This window comes from Metarhizium album (assembly GCF_000804445.1).
Source record: "Metarhizium album ARSEF 1941 chromosome Unknown scaffold_10, whole genome shotgun sequence".
NCBI classification, from domain to species: domain Eukaryota; kingdom Fungi; phylum Ascomycota; class Sordariomycetes; order Hypocreales; family Clavicipitaceae; genus Metarhizium; species Metarhizium album.
This window is the reverse complement of record NW_024467584.1, coordinates 966,203-984,266: the sequence shown is the minus strand read 5'-3', so window position 1 is coordinate 984,266 and position 18,064 is coordinate 966,203. Positions and strand designations below refer to the sequence as shown.

The 18,064-nt window shown below is 49.7% G+C and overlaps 6 protein-coding genes across 6 annotated transcripts; 4 read left to right on the top strand and 2 right to left on the bottom strand.

Moving 5' to 3' along the window:
* Positions 1-315: 315 nt before the first annotated feature.
* On the bottom strand, positions 316-4,087 carry MAM_04724 (myosin-5; the record flags this gene model as incomplete). The annotated part of the gene is made up of 3 exons (XM_040823522.1): positions 316-647; positions 705-4,026; positions 4,085-4,087. The coding sequence occupies 3 exons, from the start codon at positions 4,085-4,087 to the stop codon at positions 316-318; spliced, it is 3,657 nt and encodes a 1,218-aa protein (XP_040678775.1).
* Positions 4,088-5,204: 1,117 nt separating this feature from the next.
* Positions 5,205-5,752, top strand: MAM_04723 (RPEL repeat protein; the record flags this gene model as incomplete). Its single annotated transcript, XM_040823521.1, has 3 exons — positions 5,205-5,346; positions 5,464-5,519; positions 5,585-5,752. 3 exons carry the CDS (start codon positions 5,205-5,207, stop codon positions 5,750-5,752), a joined length of 366 nt encoding a protein of 121 aa, XP_040678774.1.
* A 3,833-nt stretch (positions 5,753-9,585) lies between these two features.
* Positions 9,586-10,366, top strand: MAM_04722 (Peptidyl-prolyl cis-trans isomerase; the record flags this gene model as incomplete). Its single annotated transcript, XM_040823520.1, has 5 exons — positions 9,586-9,772; positions 9,818-9,899; positions 9,958-9,999; positions 10,053-10,126; positions 10,191-10,366. 5 exons carry the CDS (start codon positions 9,586-9,588, stop codon positions 10,364-10,366), a joined length of 561 nt encoding a protein of 186 aa, XP_040678773.1.
* Positions 10,367-11,049: 683 nt separating this feature from the next.
* MAM_04721 (DNA-repair protein, UmuC-like protein) lies at positions 11,050-12,582 on the bottom strand (the record flags this gene model as incomplete). Its single annotated transcript, XM_040823519.1, has 3 exons — positions 11,050-11,061; positions 11,117-12,373; positions 12,439-12,582. The coding sequence occupies 3 exons, from the start codon at positions 12,580-12,582 to the stop codon at positions 11,050-11,052; spliced, it is 1,413 nt and encodes a 470-aa protein (XP_040678772.1).
* A 1,431-nt stretch (positions 12,583-14,013) lies between these two features.
* Positions 14,014-14,823, top strand: MAM_04720 (uncharacterized protein; the record flags this gene model as incomplete). The annotated part of the gene is made up of 1 exon (XM_040823518.1): positions 14,014-14,823. The coding sequence occupies one exon, from the start codon at positions 14,014-14,016 to the stop codon at positions 14,821-14,823; it is 810 nt and encodes a 269-aa protein (XP_040678771.1).
* Positions 14,824-15,895: 1,072 nt separating this feature from the next.
* Positions 15,896-17,379, top strand: MAM_04719 (uncharacterized protein; the record flags this gene model as incomplete). The annotated part of the gene is made up of 2 exons (XM_040823517.1): positions 15,896-16,006; positions 16,069-17,379. The coding sequence occupies 2 exons, from the start codon at positions 15,896-15,898 to the stop codon at positions 17,377-17,379; spliced, it is 1,422 nt and encodes a 473-aa protein (XP_040678770.1).
* Positions 17,380-18,064: the final 685 nt, after the last annotated feature.

The following is an 18,064-nucleotide window of genomic DNA, read 5'->3' as shown; positions in this document are numbered from 1 at the left end:
TGAAGTTGTCCAATTCTGCATTTGTCTTCATGTACCACGTAGACTCGATAGCACCACTCTCGAGGTTGGGAGGGCACACGAAGAGAACAGCATACCTGAGGAAGCAAGACTGTTTGACAATTCGCATAATTTGATTTCTAGTCAATGACAAAAATAGCGATGTTTCATACTTGCGCCCAGCTATCTATATACAGCATGACAAACTTGTGCACGCTGCAGGCCATGGACCTGACGCTAACAACGCGATACATGTGAATTACAACTCTGTTCCGGATCGTCTATTCTAGATCGTGACCACGTGGTCAGCACCCACGTCTACCAGTCGTCGTCTTCCTTGTCCCGTTGCATGGCATTTTTCCTTGCAAGTAACGCATCAGCCAAGCTGCCTCCTAAACTCGGTGTCGGCGTTGTACTTCGACTCCCTTCGGATCCGCTAGTTCCGTTCAAGCCGAGGCCAGAATCTCGCTGCACCAACTCACCCGGCTTGCGTCCCGTAGCTGGACGTTTGGCCGGAGGTGCCGGCGGTGTTGGTTTTGACTTGGCGGCGGGAGGCGCCGGAGGTGGTCTTGGAGCAGGCGCTGCCTGTTCTTCTACATACGCTGCAGGAACCCAGGCTTGTCCACGGTCATTCTTAGCGAGCCACCAACCTATAAGGTGTTAATTAGCCATATTTGCTCACACATACGACTGACTGAGTTGCATACCATTGTTCTCTTTTTGAACTATCTCCAGCATATCTCCAGCCTTGATGGACAGTTCATTATCTCGTTGACCATTGAAATCATACAAAACTTTGGCTACAACCTTTGGCTTTGCGGGAGGTGCGGCGGGTGGCGGAGGTGGTGGTGCTCGACTTGCTCCTCCGTTTGTGCTGCTTTGAATCTTTGTATGACTAGGAAGAGGCTTGTTGAATGCCACAGGACCTGGGGTAGTTGTCGCACCGATTGATGTTGCCGTAGCTGCAGCTGGCGTCTGGGGAACCGCTCTTGGACCTCGTCCAGACTTTGATTGAGTAGAACGATTACCAATCAGCCGTGACGGCCGGCCTCCAGGGCCTCCAGGTTTGATGAGTTTACCACGAGTGATGGGTCGGGGTGGTATAGGCTTGGCTTTAGGCATGGGCCGTGATACGGAGTTCGGGAGCTCTCCTTGTTGTGTATGAATCGTGCCACTCTTGTAGAAGTCTACTGGTTGTTGAGAGTCTTTCGCCACCTTAACTTGCTGGAATTTATTCGGCTTCTTCGCGTACTCAATCACGTTGCCTATCTTGAGATTGAGACCTCCAGGCATTACTCGCTGCAGTTGAGTAAACATTTCGGTTTTGAAAACACAACTCATCAGAGAGTCTGCCTCCTGGGCCGATCCGACTCCAAGAGAGAACCAGTCATCACGACTAGTAGACGTCCCAATGAATTTAATGGCACCAAGGGGAATGGCTCGTTCGACTGAAATCTGGAAATGGCCGCTGGTGAGCAGCTGGACGATGATGTAAAACTTATTATTTGTGACAACAATCAGGCGGGGGCTAGGCTTGCTAGACCGCCCGAATTTTGCCTCCAAAATTTCTCCGCGGCAAGAGAACACCGTCCTTTCATTTGATCCGATATTAGCTGCGTTCCGTATCTGTGCGCCAGGACCGGCTGCCGCATTGACGCCGAGGTAGTCACCAAGAAATCTTCGAGATCCTAGTAAACTCATCCGCCTGCGCTCTTTTCGGCCCTGTAGAAGCGCATGCCCATGATCTCGAAGCTGCAGATACGCTGCTCCTGTTCGTTTCTTCCGCCACATGCGTTGAATACGGGTTGCAGATTCAGCGCGGTAGGCTAGGTATGCACGCCACATTCTTTGAATGCGAGCAGCCATGTTATGCCAATATCTATCACGCATGTGCTCCAAAGCGAACAAAGTCTCTGGTGATTTGATGAATGCTTTAGTCACGCCAAGTTGCCACTCCTCTTTGGGAATGCTGGTGTCCTTCAGAATCTGAGTTACAGCTTCTTCTGTAGAGCCTTGCCACGTGTACTCGCCTGCATATGATGTAGCTGGTGATAACAAGAAAAAGCGTTCGACAAACTTGTCGAAAGATTGACGATAGGCGAAGCCAGCTCGCCGAATACGAACATTCTCTTGCAGACCCAGATATTTAACCTGGTGAAGAACATTTGAACTGTTGTATTCGCTCGGCGACTTGTTCTCATTCGGTTTGATCGTCCGGATGTATGATGGTTGACATTTCATCAGGGTGTCTACCAACGCATTGGCAGAGGTACGAATTCTATCTCCTGCCGATGGCGGCTGTTTTCGATTATCTTGGTCAACTTGGTGAGGAAATATGGTGTGTACGAATTGATTGCCACTATGTTGAAATAGATTAAGCAGCCCCTTCAACAATTGATCTTTATTCTTGTCGGTGATGCCGTCCACGGTGTAAGAGACATCCCCCGCATAGTGCTTGACGATGAAGCTTCCCTGCCGGGGGGTCAAATGAGCGTGGGACATGCCGTTAATGCTCTGCATAAATGTCCTGTCACAAGCTGCTGGATCGGCATGTGCTGTCTTAGTCGCATCCTTCAATGCAGAGAAGATTCCAGGTGGTCTGATCTGCTCAATCAAGTCACAGACGACTTTATTGTCGAAATATTTGATTGGTGTCCACTGGATCTTCTCGCGAGCATACTCTTCCTGTTCCGTTTTTAGTGTGAGCTGGATAAAAATTTGTTGAAGCTTTTCGTTGACGTAATTGATGCAAAGCTGTTCGAAACTGTTCTTCTCAAATATTTCAAATCCGTAGATATCCAAGATGCCCATAGTGTTCGATGTATCTTGTCTCGATTTCAGTGACTTGTTAATTCGTTCCACGATCCAATCAAATAGATTATTGTAGATGGCTTTAGCCAGGGCGTCGCGAGTAGCAGTTGCCTGTGCGGGATTGCCTGGGGACTCAATTACTTCGCCATTGCGGGGCGTAAGAATTCGAATAGTGATGGCATGGATCAGTTGATCCGGTGTCACCTCCATCAAGTATGCGACAAAGTCCACAACTGACTGTTCCGTGACTGCGGCGTAGCCACTGTCATCTTCGCGGAACTGGATGTTGCCGATCCATAAGATAGCAGCAAGCATGCGAAATATTTCGTCTTGTTCAGTCTGAGAAAGACCGATTATCTTCATAGCATCAAGCGTGTCTTGAAAATCGGCAGCGTCATCAATGCCATCCACATCAAAGCACTTGGATCGACTCGTGTACGCATATGTCTCTGGTTTTTGAATACCGAACAGCTCTTGATATTGCTTTGAGGCGCCTTTGGTGAACTGGTAGAAGATGTGAAAGTTTCTTTCGTTTACAATCTGGCCAACAACACGGGACTTTTCGAGCAAATAATTCGTGATATCGGCGCCAACCGGTTCGCCAGTGGAATTGAAATAGATTTGCAAATACTTGCCGAATCTCGAGGAGTTGTTGTTCCGTAATGTTTTGGCATTTCCGAATGACTCTAGTAAGGGGTTGGTCGCAAGAACCATTTCTTTGATCTTCTTGATATCCCCCGACTGTTCTCCAGACACGTTCGCAATATATTGCATTATGCGCTTGGCAGCCTCGGTTTTCCCAGCGCCTGATTCGCCCGAAATGATGACACATTGATTATCGTGGTAAGCCTTCATGTTATAATAAGCGGACTCGGCTATCGCGAAGACGTGCGGGGGCATCTCCAAGCGATTTTTACCCTTGTAACTTTCGAGGACTTGGTCGGTATAAATGCCAAGATCACGAAATGGGTTTACTGAGACCAGTACATGTCCAATATACGTGTAGATCTCTGCACCTTGGAATCGCTTCTTCAAGTTATCGTTGATAGCTTCGTTGGAAACCTTGCTCAACAAGGTCAGATCCGAGACTCCTATCTCCTTCCTTTTTGTTGCTTCGAACGTGGCTTTTTTGGGTCGTCCAGCGTTCGCGCCTTGTGTTCCTGGTGCGCCGGACTGGGCATTACGCCCAGCTTTGTCCTTCGGACGCCTTGATATGCCCTGTTCAAATGGTTACAATAACATCAGTTAAGGATGCATTATGGGCAAGATCTCTTACCATGTCAGGAGCGTGAGACGAAAGTCGCGGGATACGGTGAACGCTTGGGATTCAGTGTTCAAGTCGTGGGGGCGCATCAACGGACCGGTCCCAAATGAGGTGAGCGCTCAGTAGTCTTTTCAGGGCACGATTGTAGATCAGACTGGAAAATGGGTTCTTGGAGCATCGGCAAGGGTTCCTCTCTCTCTCTCGCGAGGCGGTTGATGATGTGGTGCCTGACGGGTGACGAAACGCCGACAATTTTCCGCTCACAGCCTCATCATCGGTGGAGTAGATACGGCTGGCTTACTTAAGCAACCAACTCGGGCTGCTTAAATTCACAGTTGCAGTTGCTGTTCGCCTGTGTCTCTCTTCATGTATATTATATATTCTTGCATACTTATAATCCTGGCAGGCCTGAATGAATCTCCCGCGTTCGTTTTCTAAGCGCCTCGTACTCCGTAGCAGGTCATTAATTAACAATTGTGCACCTCCATACTTTAATAAGCACCGGCCCAAAAGCCCTTCAGCAGCTTGGCGCACGAGGCTCCAAGCGCTCGTCAAGAATTTTCCTGGCAGCCGCGCGCCCTCCATGACTGCGGGGTTCTGAGGTCCACATACGTCAGTCGATACCAATCGCTCACGGGCAAGCTCCACATGCCTATTGATGTGCCCTATCACTACGGAGTACTCTGCACCAGCATCGATTTGCTTGGACTAGTAAATCACGACGTACCTCAACTGGCCAACCAAACTAGCGCTTCCCCCGCTTCGAACCAGAATGGAAACACCTGGAGCGTTGATGAAGGAATACATGTAACTTACTGTAACCTTGCAGACCCCAGATCGGACGAAGTCTGGTTCTGAACCAGTTGACCTAGGCAGTTGGACAGTCCACTCCATGTTGCCACATTCAAACCAAGCTCAGTGGCTTAACCGCAATACATAATACTTAAGCTTCCCACTGCCCACTTAGCTTCCCAAGATTCCTCCATCCTCGGACCTCCATAACATCCGCCCGAATTGTGATGGCCGAGTGTCATCCGTTCCCCGTCTCACGTCACAACCAGCAGCTACCAAAGCTTCCCCAGATCTAAGTCTAACAATCCGCGACCTCCCAACTCCAGTTGGTATTTGCAAAATGTCTGAGCCAGCAGCTATAGAGCGACAATCCCAGCAGGTCGATGAGACTCCAATTTCACCCATCAGACCAGATGCAGTCAGGAAGAACTCGCTCGAGAATCACCTGATGCACCGACCTAATCGTGCAGAGCTCGTAGAAAGTGGGTAATGTCTACATCTTCTGCGGTACCTCTTCTGCGGTACTTTGGCTGCTGGATTTCGCTATCGTGCTCAATTCTGCAGGTGGACAGCGCTGACTAGCATGTAATGTTGGGCAGAGAACATCCTACCGGCATCGTCTGCCGCACCAGGACTTCTCGCACACCAGAAAGAGGTAAATTTTGCCAGCAAAACGCCGGTTGCTTGTATCTGTACGCCGGAAACTAATGTGACTCGTAGCTGGAAAGAAGTATGCTCGAAGACAAACTTAACGACAAGATTTCTCACCGCCCGAGCCCAGAAGACCTGGTCAAAGGCGGTGTCTTGCATGAAGATCCGCGAACTGCGGACCAGCAATATGAGGAAGCAATGGAAGAAGAGTATGCAAAGCGTGAGGGTGGCGCCTAGCCAGATCCTCTCCAGTTGCAGCAAGCACTCGTTATCCTTCTACTTTTTGGAATGCCAAATCTGCGATTTCAAGGGATGTAAACAGGAACTTCATACATAATTCCATTCCTCAATGTGACCGGTTGTGACTACAGGAACTTACAGCTTGGTCTCTTCTCCTGGCCGATGTGCAAAGCAAGTTGTCCAAGCCTCCTTTAACCCCAGGGATATACTTTATTCAGATCAGCCAGCACCCGATATGATCGAAGAACTTAACAGCGGCAGACTACTGGGAAAGGTGAAGAGCATTTCTCAACGGTGCACAGGACATGGTGACTTCTCGGACCGAATTTTCTTCTCATCGACTCCTGTATTTTGATGGATTTTTATCTTGATGTGGCATCTTAACCTAAACTTTTCGTAATACAAATGGTATGTACGTTGAAACTGACTTGCGTGAGACCCACTTAGCAGGTCGTTGTATTTCTTGAGTGGAGGGAAGTAATCTCAGTTGCCGCTGACATTGAGAAGACCGTGTGGTCCTATGATCCTGATCTCTATACTCCATCCAATATTTGATACAAAGTATTCTCCCAACCGATGCGCCTTACATTAAAGTAAAGTCTAGTCGAGCAAGTCCACGTCTCCCAAATTTGGACAAAAAGCACTTATACAACTCCCATCTAGGTGATGTCCCTAATATAAAAAGAATACACATCGGAATAAACACACAAGGGGAAAAAAGGAAAATGAAAAGGGGCAGAAAGAAATCAGACATGAGCGAACGGGTCGCAATTCACCACCACTTTAAGTCGAGGCGCCTATCATCATCATCGGCGATTGGAGTTGCCATAGCCGGGGCTAGGTGATGCATGTTCGCGTCTGGGTCTGTTGTGATTGACAACCCTGGTTCCGTTTGACGCTATATTTACTTGAATCGCATGCTTATCTGCTAGCACGTATTAACAGATATTTCAACTTGAGTATTGTGCCCAGGGGTGATGACTTACCACCTCCATACTGTCGATATGTGCCAGAGGACAAGGAGCTGCAGCTCGAATCATCCATAGAGCTCGCGTATGATTGGCTGGAACAGGAGTAAGAGCTTCCGATCGAGGGAGTCCGGCTTGACTGGTGTACTTGGACCTGGTATTGAGTAGGCATTTGAGGCGTTGGTTTTCGAGGTCAAAGACTCGCCTGAATCAGGGCTATTTTGTGATGCTTCAAAGTAGAAAAGTAGACAGTAACAATGCCGGCTGCGAATGCGGACAGCTATTTGAATATTGCAATGAGCCCCAGAGCATGTGAGGTAGGATCAAGTAGAGTATGGAACGAAAGAGACATGGTCCGAACACTGGAGGGAAGAAGAGACTGATTATATATTCACACAGGCTACTTAATGTAGGCATGGAAACATCCTAGGTAGACACGGCGTGCAAGGAAAGGACAAGGCGATGGATGGGCCGATGGCTTGGGAACTGGACCATGCCTGTCTAGTTGAGAATGAGGCAAGCATTTCGTTTGATACGAGCTTGGCTAGGGCATGTTTCTAATGGGACCTCAAAAGCAGGAATGAGTCAAAGTGGTGCGCCCCTAGTAAAAGGCAAGTGTGATGACGAAGACAGAGTCGCCAAACTTCACGGCGGAAGGATTGTAGGGCAAGAGTCCGAATAAGGCGCAACATGGGCTTGGTTGGCTGAGAATACTAGGACCATGCCGGCCTCGTTTGGATTCACAATAGGAACAAAAAGCATAGCCCGTATGTAGGATGGCAAGTATTGGTTGTCTGTTCCATCGTAAGCGAAGGCGAGGCGGGAGTGGCAAAACTTGCCCGCGTGCCCAACCAAGCGTTTGAGCATGGGGATACGACGAGTAGTAGTAGCAACGAGGAGGAAGCGGGAATGTCGCCGCCAAGCCAAAACGTGTCGACGTCAAAAGCTGCCCATGGACAAGGCCAGCAAGGCGAGCATCAAGCTCAACGGCGGTAGGTGCTTGCTTGGTGGCACAGCTCGTTAATGTTGACTCACCAGCACAGCGGTGGTGAGCGCAGAGCTGCTGCCTTCGCACCCCAGCAAGTTCTGGACCTTGAAGACTGAGCTATCTGGTGAGTGATATTTCATGGTACTCCGAACACCGTCCCAGACTCCCAGCAGCCTCGAGACGCATACGACCAGGAAGAGTCGACGCACACCCCACCACCCCCTTACCAGATGATGCTGCCTTGTCAAGGGGCATTGCCCTCGACGATGCGGAGAACATGCCTACTTTGGTGCTCTGTATATAGTATTGGGTAACGTACTTAAGTACGTACCTAGGTTCTCCGTCCTAGGAGTACTTTGGCCCCCTCCCAGGGCCATCATCCCCCTGGTGAGATGCATTGACGGCTATGGCTGAACTCTTGACGTGAAGCCCCAGCAGGCCTGGTATTGTTGATTGGCTGGCTGGCTGCCTCTGCCTCGAGCCTCACTTCAGAGGCCCGGTCAGGCAGAGACCAGCTGCTGACAACTCCGTAGGTCTTCGCCAACCTTTGGCTTCCGTTCCTTTTTTCTAAGTTTCTGTTGTCGCCAGCGTACCATGTCCAACTGGCACTCAACCAGCATGGACCGACTGTGCATATTTACGTAGTATATGCAGGCGACGACCAACCCACAGCATCTTCAGAGCACGAACCTGCAGTGGTTCCTGTAGAGCTATGCCATTGAGCCAAAGAAGGGGAGCAATATACGATGGGCACATCAAACAGAGCGCATGTGGCTGTGCCTTGAATCTGTGATTTGCTCGGCGGGATGCCACATGCCCTGTGCTGTGCGCCTTTGGGTCTGCTGCAGGTACCATTGGGCACCAGGCCTGCTAAAGCTGCAGCGAGACCACACACACCCCAACACATGGTTCCCAGGTTCTTGCCCTTGTCTTCGAAGCACAATCACTACTCCGTACCCGGGCCAGGCACGTTCAAGGCGGCAACATTCGAGCGGGCATCTTTTGTCGCATCATCAGATGAAACACACCAATGCCCGGGTTGCCGGGCAGGGACGTAAGCTGTGGCAAATCTAGTCGCCAAAAGCTGGGCTATCTTTAGTACAGGCAGAGACGAATCAGCACCAGAAGATGCCGAGGTTCCTTGGTACATGTAACCTAGATGATCGTGGTTGTGCTGATGACGCTTTCCACAGCATGCTGGGTTCAAGTAGTAAGTAATTCAGCATGTCCAAGTGCCAGCCTCGCATGCGCTCGGGACGATGTATGTGCGTATGGGACGCAGTGCTTCATCCATCACCCAAGTAGGGCACGTCTGAAACTGCAAAATCATGCGTGCTTGGGAAGCCTGGCGTACTACGTGCACAGGGAGGGAATTACTTCTGCCACGCCCAACCCAAGTACATACCCTAGGTACCTACTTAAGTACGTTGACCCGACACAAGCGAACCCGGCGTACAGGTCTCCAAGTCCACCCGGACTCTTGTTGATGTCGAGTCCGCTGTAGCAAGTTATACATTGACAAAGCTCCCAAGTTGTTGACTCACTCGCTTTCCCACGCCACCAACCAGTTCTGTCTTGATACTCCGTATCCGTACGGAGTACCAGACTAAAGGATCTCCAGTAGTACGGAGTACTCCGCAACACGCTGGCCTGTCAGGACTCAGGTGTCAGTGGTCCGCCAGCCCCTCCCGCCAGCCCTCACCTCGTCGTCACGCAAAACGCGTACACGCAGGCCAAACAGTCACCTTGCAACAACGCCGACTTCACGTTGGGGAGCAGTCTACTACCGCCCTTATTCATATGCAAATCAGTGTGGCCATTTTCGAAGCTTCCACCCCACTCGTCCGCCCAATTCAACTTTTCAGTGCCTGAAGATGAGGTCTCTTGCAACTTTGTCCATCCTCGCCGCCTCCGTGGTCAACCTTGTGACTGCCGCTGCCGAGGACCTCAAGATCGACGTGACACGTCCAGTCCAGTGTGACCGCAAAACTCAAAAAGGCGACAAGGTCTCCATGCATTACAAGGGCACACTGGGAGGCTCGGGAAAGAAGTTCGATGCTAGTACGTTACATCTCTATCAACTCATGCATCTGGAACGTGAAGTAGCGCTGACCATGACTGCTTCAAAAGGCTATGACAGAGGCCAACCCCTCTCTTTCACCTTGGGGTCTGGACAAGTCATTGCAGGGTTCGATGCCTTGACCTCTCCTTTCTCGTATAACAGAGCTAACAAATGGATGAGTTAGATGGGACCAGGGCCTTCTCGACATGTGTATTGGAGAAAAGAGGTCCGTGTCAAATACCCATGAGCGGCCACATACTTCTGTCTAACCCCTGCCAGAACACTCACCATCCCCCCCGAGCTCGGCTACGGCGAACGTGGCATTGGCCCCATTCCCGCGGGAGCCACTCTGAGTAAGTTGGTCCGACTGTGTTATCTCTGAAGGTGACGATGCTGTTGTTCACACGTGTTGCGTAGTTTTTGAAACTGAGTTGGTTGGAATTGAGGGTGTTACTCCCACCGAGAGAGAGGCGGGAGAAGAACAAGAAGAAGTGGACGAGACAAAAGTAGCCGGCCAAGCTGGCGAGAAGGTAATCACGATTGTTTCTCATGCTACCAAGACTGCGAAAACGCCCATTACTGACGACGTATGAGGTACAGGGTCACGAGGAATTGTAGTCGTTGCCGATCAATTTCCTTACCGGACTTACTGGAATACTGACGTTTAGATTGCAGAACTAGTTATGAGTTACACATTTGTTGATTTATAGCCGCCCCAAATGTAGACTCTACCACTCCACGTGTTCCATGCAACCGGTATCCACTGACAAGTCGATTATGGCACTGAGTGTTTGTGTCGGATGATGTGAGCCTCCAGAGTAGCCAGCGGGAATATGTAGTACCAGGACCGTAATGTAGCATGAGTGGGTATCATTACACATGTGCCTTTCAGTCCTCCAGCCTGCCAGGTTTCTTCACCCGAATGAGAGCCTTTTCTGCTTCGGATCTTTTGGGATGGTCTTTCCCCTTTTCTTGTTCAAAGACGGCCGCTGTGAATCAGGCTGAAACGCCTCTATTTTCTTCGACACCTGGCACTGAACTGCGTCACGTATCGTCTGCCGCGATAAACAAAGGTCAATATGGTCGTTAAATACCTTTTCATTAGCCTCTTGTGGCCGAAAGCAAACAGGACAGTCCCACCGCAACTCTGCCGTATCTAGCCCGTGTTTTTTAGGGTTAGGCACAACCTCCCTGCCATGTCTGCCAAGTCTCGGAGGTCGTTCTGGAACGCTTTCATCGGCAGATAAGCTTTCGAATACCAGGGTATCATCGTCTGTTACTTGACCCTCTGGAGGCCGGTCAGGTTGGCACTGGCCTCCGATACGAGCCATTCCCCGCCTTACTAGACCAAAGAAAGCCATCGTATCTGGCTTTTTGGTGCTCACAAGATGCGTGCATCGCAGTCCCATCAGTCTTAGTTTCAAACCTGGGATCTCTTGCTCGAGCTTGGCCAGTATCGGCAAAGAAAAGTGATATAGGTCATCGGCGGAACATATAGCCCGTGGCATTACAGCCTGTCGTGTAAGGACTTCGAACGTGTGTAACTTGATCTTCAAACAGAGGGTTCGGCCTTTACAATGGGCTCGCTCCATATCTTTCTCTAGTTCCTCTGCTGTCCATCGCAACTTCTCCCTTAACTTCGCCGAATCAGACATCTCGCGAAACGTGCTTTCCGTTCCGATACTTTTTCGATCATAATCCTCGGCGGGTTGGACCCTGGTGCGACCAAGTCCAAGGTAACAGCTGATCAAAAATTCGAAAGTCTTGTCCCCAAACAATAAACTGAGATATTTCCTATGTTCGTATATCTCACCACAGGTTCTCACGCCGAGTTCCAAAAGCTCACGTTCAAGGACGCGGCCGATACCATTGACTTTTCTTGTCGGCAAGCCCCTCATGAAAGCCATGATAGATGTACGGTCGGATGGTAGCTCATACTGGCCATTCGGTTTGTTCATGTTTGAGCAAATCTTCGCAAGCTTTGTGTTTGCAGCAATGCCAGCTGATACTGTTATAGCCGTTTTCTGGTGAATTTCTCGTCTCATCTGCTCAATGACCTCAGACGGAATGACATTTCTGTCGTGACAGTACTCGGTTATGTTTAGATAGGCTTCATCTATACTCGCGCTTTCAAACCGCGGGTCGTAATCGGCAAGAATCTCTCGAATCTCCTGGGCTTTGGCAGTGTATTTTTGGAAATTTGGCTTGATGAGAATCAAAGAAGGACACAATTGTTTTGCCACGAAACCAGCCATGCCGGATCGACACCCAAACTGTCTGGCGATATAGTTGCAAGTCGTCAACACACCCCCGCCAACCGCAAACGGTACGTCTTTGAGCTCAGGATGCTCCAGTTGTTCTACAGCTGCATAAAAGGCATCGCAGTCAACGTGAACAATGTGTTGAGTAAGGTCTCTCGACAGCTCAAGCTCGTGGATGACGCGATCTGCATTTCGGAGTTCCTGGGTGAGGTCTTGCTGTTCAAGCTGACGCTTTGTCACGAGAATTTTCTCGATCTTTTGGGTCAAGGCTTGGTCTCTGATCTCTTCCTGATTGAAGAATTTGGAGCCTTTGGATGCATTGTAAATAATTTCTGAAACCTGCGCCAGTGGTTGGTATGAGATATGACGGTGAAGAGAGGAAGAGGGTGAAGGCGAAATCCCACTTTATTTTGGTCCACTTTCTCCTGGCCAGCTTTGGTCAACGAAGGGCCTAGTAGATGATATTTGAGGGTCTTCAATCTCTCATCTGACTCTTCTGGGCGTGCCGCAGCTTCTGGACAAACCTGGGGACTATTGCTGTCAGTCATTTGCAGTGATGCTCTTTGGGAGGGCGCCAGGCGAGAGTGAAAGGGATCGGCGGATGCAATTTCATCTCTATTTTTCTCGGAGCCAAAATCCCTTCATGCACGACATACTTGAAGACTATGATGAGGAGGAGGTTGTGATGATATCGTGAAAACCGAGCTGTCAACGCGTGAACGGGAACAAGATGTGTGTCACCACGCGAAACACGAAGGCACGTGATCATTTGTCTTTAGCTTTCCTTTAGACGGCCCCACCTATAACTACCTCCACCAGCCTAAGTTATTGGTCGTTTTACAAATCTGTCTGGTGGGGCATCACATCGACACCTCAAGTCAGTTGTCTTATGTCACACGATAGCGGGGGCACCGAAGCTAGATATCACGTACGGAGTAGACGATACCCAAAAGCCCTGAATTAAGCTACAAAAAGAGAGGAATTGTGTGCGCCCTATGAAAAGGGGCGCTCGGGTCCACGAATCGTGTGCGCATTATCCTAATTCCATGCGCTTACGTGGCCAAATGCCTTAGTGGGTCTGCCGTGCCGTGCGATATCTTATTGGCTAGTACTAGTGGCCCAAAATAAAGGGCTAGACATTTAAGCGCCGAGGAAGTAGCCATTCAAGGGTCACTGCATATGGTTCCATGATCGTGTGCGGAAGACAGAGAGTGGCACCTAGGAGGCTGGCAGTACAAAAAGCTGACCTACCTTCGGCTTCCCCGCAATCCGTCATATTGTTTGATACCAGTTCCATGACAACATTCTGAGAGCTTCTAGGGCCGAAAATTTTCGGACCAGAACTCCCTTGGTTGGGGTTTGCATGTGAAAAATGGCAACGCGAGCCGGCGAGGAAAATGTAGCTACACTGTGAGTCGATCTCCTGGTCATCTGAAACGTCCAAGGGCAATTTCTGATCACGGTCTCCGGGTATTCGTTAGATTCGGTGACGTACATTATTTCTATGAGCCCGAGAATTTCAGACCGAGACATCATCGTTTTGACAAAGGTTCATACGTGTACCTTTTTGAAAACGCGCAGGACAGAAGGTGTCGCATAGAGATAGCGAACAAACCAGGGACTGATGAACAGGATGCTTTTGACGGGTGTGAGGACCTCGCCAGCCATGAAAGCCAGATTGAATTTGATTGGACTAATTTGACCATTGTGCAGTTCTTGACCAAGCCCGTGTGAGATACTCTTTCAAGCATCACTGTGCTGTGACTCTGATTGTGGCCGATTCTGTGGATCACAGTGAATGGCACCTCCCAACCTACGATCCGCGCAATGAGAGAAAGTACCACTACAAATTACACTCACTCGATATTTATTTTCGGACTCAAAATGATGCTCTACAGTTCGTTAACGGTGTGAGAAGAGTTTTGCCATCTGCCCAAGTGGAAGTTTTCGACGAACCCGGCGACTCACAAACCGCAGCAATGAGTTCAGTCGTTCAAAACCTTGAGCATGTAGCCGTTTCGGACCCGCAGTACGGAACTACTACTACTACATCATCATCGACGATTGTGCCTCAAGAGGGGACAGCTGATGCGGCTTCGGCGGCTCCGCTTGATGTGTTAGCGAATCCGCCGCCTCCTCCGCCGCCGCCGCCGGGCAGTTTCGCACCAATGGCGTATAATCCTGCTGCACCGGCTGCACCAGAGGCGATAAGGCATCGTGAGAAAACACCACCACCGGACGAAGATCCATTAAACCCATTGGCAGTGGCGGTTGCTCACGACTATCAAAAACAACCATTCACGCCAGCGTTTCCTCCTCAATCACTGTTTACTCTTGCGATGACCAGTCCTGGGCTGCCGCCGAATATCACCAACAGCTCCAGCTTGCCTCCTCAATTTTCTGGGCCTCCGAGGCAGTTGAGTATACCAACAGCCACAACTATACCTGCAAATTCAGCATCTGCTTTTTCAGGGCTCCCAGGTTCTCCGGGCTTCGTACCACCGCCGCTTTCTCAACCAGCGACGCAAGTTCCAGGGCACAGCTCTGTTGCTCCTCCTGGAGGCTTCTCCAACTATACATACAGCCATCAAAGTAGTGTGCGGCAAGACAGCAAAGATTATTCTATACATCAACAGTTATATCAGCCAACACAGGTCGAATTTGGCGTGAATAATTCACATCAATATCAAACTAAAACAGAACCGCGAGGAAGGTTAGAAGAGAGTGCAGGACGTCTGGAAAGAGGGGTTTCAGGCATGCTGAAGAAGTTTGAGAAGAAGTTTGGATAGATTATGGAGGAATTTCATATCTGACGATACCGAGATCCTCGGCACGATGCCTGGGCAAGTGGAATGCATGGTGATTTCAATACCTGCTGCCCTTCAGCATGCTTAGATAGTCATTGTTGTTTAGGGGCAAGCCCCATATTTTTGGGATCAAGTTCATGTTCGGGAAGTCATGCTCGGAAAGGGGGTTTTCTCATGAGTCGTTCCAACGGACAACTCGGCCCAGATTAGTATCGTGACGACCTCTCTGCCCTTGTGACCGTAACGAGTCGCTTCTGGCTAGCAATGAGAAGTTTGATGCATGAAAAATTGTGACAGGAGTCTTTCTGTTGACGGAATACCACCATCCCGTTCAAGGTGCATCTCTGCCGCCTGGCCTGCGTCTTCCCGCGGGTGAAGCAAACTACTTGAAAGTGAACAGCCATGCAACATGTCCTTATTTTATTCTGTAAAGACGTGTTATCGTGAAGCTTGTCCCCTAGTGTCACACTAAAAAATGGACGTGGCCCACGTCACACTTTTGTGTGTGGTAGAAAGCGCTGGCCTGAGGCGTTACACGTCAAGTCAACGTTGCTGTGGCGGTTCCACTCTTCCTTCCCTCTGCCAGCCACTCCCATTCCTATTGGCTGTTCAACCAATGGTGGCTCAAGTCGCCAAGGCGGCTGACAGCAATGTTGGATGACGCTGCCTGAGGAGTATTTTGCGATACGAATCAACAGGCTTTACGGAGTACTACGTAGGTCTTACGACGTCCAAGGTCCGGTCCTCGCCGTTTTCAAGGAATATCTAACGTTAATTATCAAGTTAACTGCCGTCCCTAACGGATTGCTTTGCAACTCGAGCTCCGGGACTGTTCTCCGTAAGTATTGTGTTTCTCAAATAAATACCTTTTCAACTCCTCAGCCACCTATGAATGATCTGATCTGGCGACTCTGGCCAGGTCATTGAAAAACGCATCGACCAGCCGCCAAGGCAACAACTCATGGAATGATCTATTCTGACACTGTTCCCATTATTAGCCTTACTGTATACAGAATCATGTAGTCATAAAGCTGTACGATTGCTGTCGAAAAGCATGCGCCTCTCAGATGCAGCTCTTCCGCGACCGCCCGTCTCCCGCACCTTGTCCAAACCCACTGGTCAACGACATCGCCGAGACCTGAATAACAAGGATTTAACATTGATCGTATGCGTCTGAATGCATCTTTGGAACTTACAATATGTCGCTTAACAATGGACACATTACAGATAATTGTAGCCTTCATCGCACTGTTTGCACTATTATCAGTCCTCTTTGTCGCTTTCTTCAGAGCACGCCGCCGGCGGCCAGATGATCAAGCCGCTGGAGCAAGCGGGCGGTGGCCAGTTCTCCATCTATTCGGGCGCAAACCATTTGGCCATGCAAGATACCAACAAGCTCGTGGCGAAAATCTTGACGGCGAAGCTCACATTCACCAGCTCGAACCAACAGCGGTGTCTATCAATCATGTCAATACCCTTCGAGATCCACGACTTTTGGGGAGTACAATGACATGGGCGACTCAAACTGCGGCTTCTGTTGACCGAAACACCTCTATTCGTTCTGTGATGACATTACCTGCGTACCGTGCCACTGCCGCAAATAATGAGCAGGTTCTCGGGAGAGAGGGTGATAGGGATGGTGTTGACGTTATCGTCGATCTCCCTACTGCCGAGGAGGAGGAAGCTTTACGAGACGAGGAAATGGAAGCAATATATCAAATACGAGTTACCAGACGAGAACAGATCGCAGTGCATAATGAGTTGAGACGACAACGCCGCGAGGCTCGGCAGCGGGGTGACAGTAATGCCTTGGCAAATATCAGGGCTCGCTCTCGCGCTACCAACAATAATAATAACATTGACGAGCTCCGCCAAGAATTGAGCCGTATACAAGACCAGCGACAGAGATCTGTTTCCAGCGTTTCATATGCAGATTTGGGTGTTGCGCGACACGACGGGACTCGGATCAGGGCTAATAGCAACGAGAGCGAATGTGCTGGACTACTTTCCGATGCTGCCAGCATCGCGCTTTCAACCCGTTCTGAGCTTGGTTCATCACCAGGTCTGCATCGCCGAGAACGGAGCACAAGCTCTCTGAGTAGTATCGATAGCGAATTTAACCCGGGATCCTCCAGGACGCGGGACTATTCAAGATCTACAACACCAAGGTTGCCGAGTGTAGAGCCTGAGGCTGGATTCGGGCCGGAGCCTGTGGAGGGTCGTTCTGGAGTGGAACCAATTTTTCCTCCAGAGTATGAGAACGTATCCCTCGGAGAAGATCATGCCGGGGCAATTGCAAGATCGATGACCCCTCCGCCACCGGATTATTCGGGAACAAGCGAACAGACACCACAGACTGAACAAACAATCACAGAACCTGCTCATGCAACTCCCCAGGAAGATTGGGCATTTTCTCCGTTCCGTACACCGAGAGGGGTTGGTGGCGTACCTCAATTACCCAGCTTGCGCATATCTAGGCTCCCGGCGATTGTTATCCAGCCACTAAACGAAGAGTCTCGTGATGGTAATGCATTATGATCGGACGTGAAGTGTTGCTGGACGTTGACGAATGATTATGGTTGCATAGCGTTTTGGATAGTATTTCCCCTGCTGCTTGATGCTTTTGGGTTTTCAGTCCTGATTTTTCAGCTTTGGCCATTAATGGATGGATGGTTTTGATGTTCATGTGGGCAGCAAGTCTAAAGCCATATACTCTTGTTCGCCGTACTCCACAGGTGGCACGGCTTTTGTCCCGGTCTTTCATGGTACCATGGCAATTGGCATTACACAGTACATATGAGCATGGCAGTTGCTCTAACGGAAATTGTAGTATTTTTACCCCATCGCCTCCTATACTGACGACAATGGCATCTGGGGCGCATTTGGGATTCTGGTCATCAGCAGTAATGAAATTAGTCAGTGCGGTGGGCTGGTACGGAGTAACTAGACCGCTGTCTCTGAAGCGCCACGGAGCTGCCATTAAGAAAGCATTAATAATATCCACATGAGCAGCTGAATAACTAACCGCCTGGATACTAAGTAGTTGGGCAGATTGTGTCCATTTCTTTGTTTGGGAAGATTTGGACATGCAAGGGAGCGCGACATGCACCACCATTAACAATCACGGGGATAGAGCTTATCCAAGCCTTAGCTAATCCGGTTCGTTGGCTTGGTGCTTGGTGCGGGGTCTTTGGTAAGAATCTGTAAGCCAGACTTGACCAAA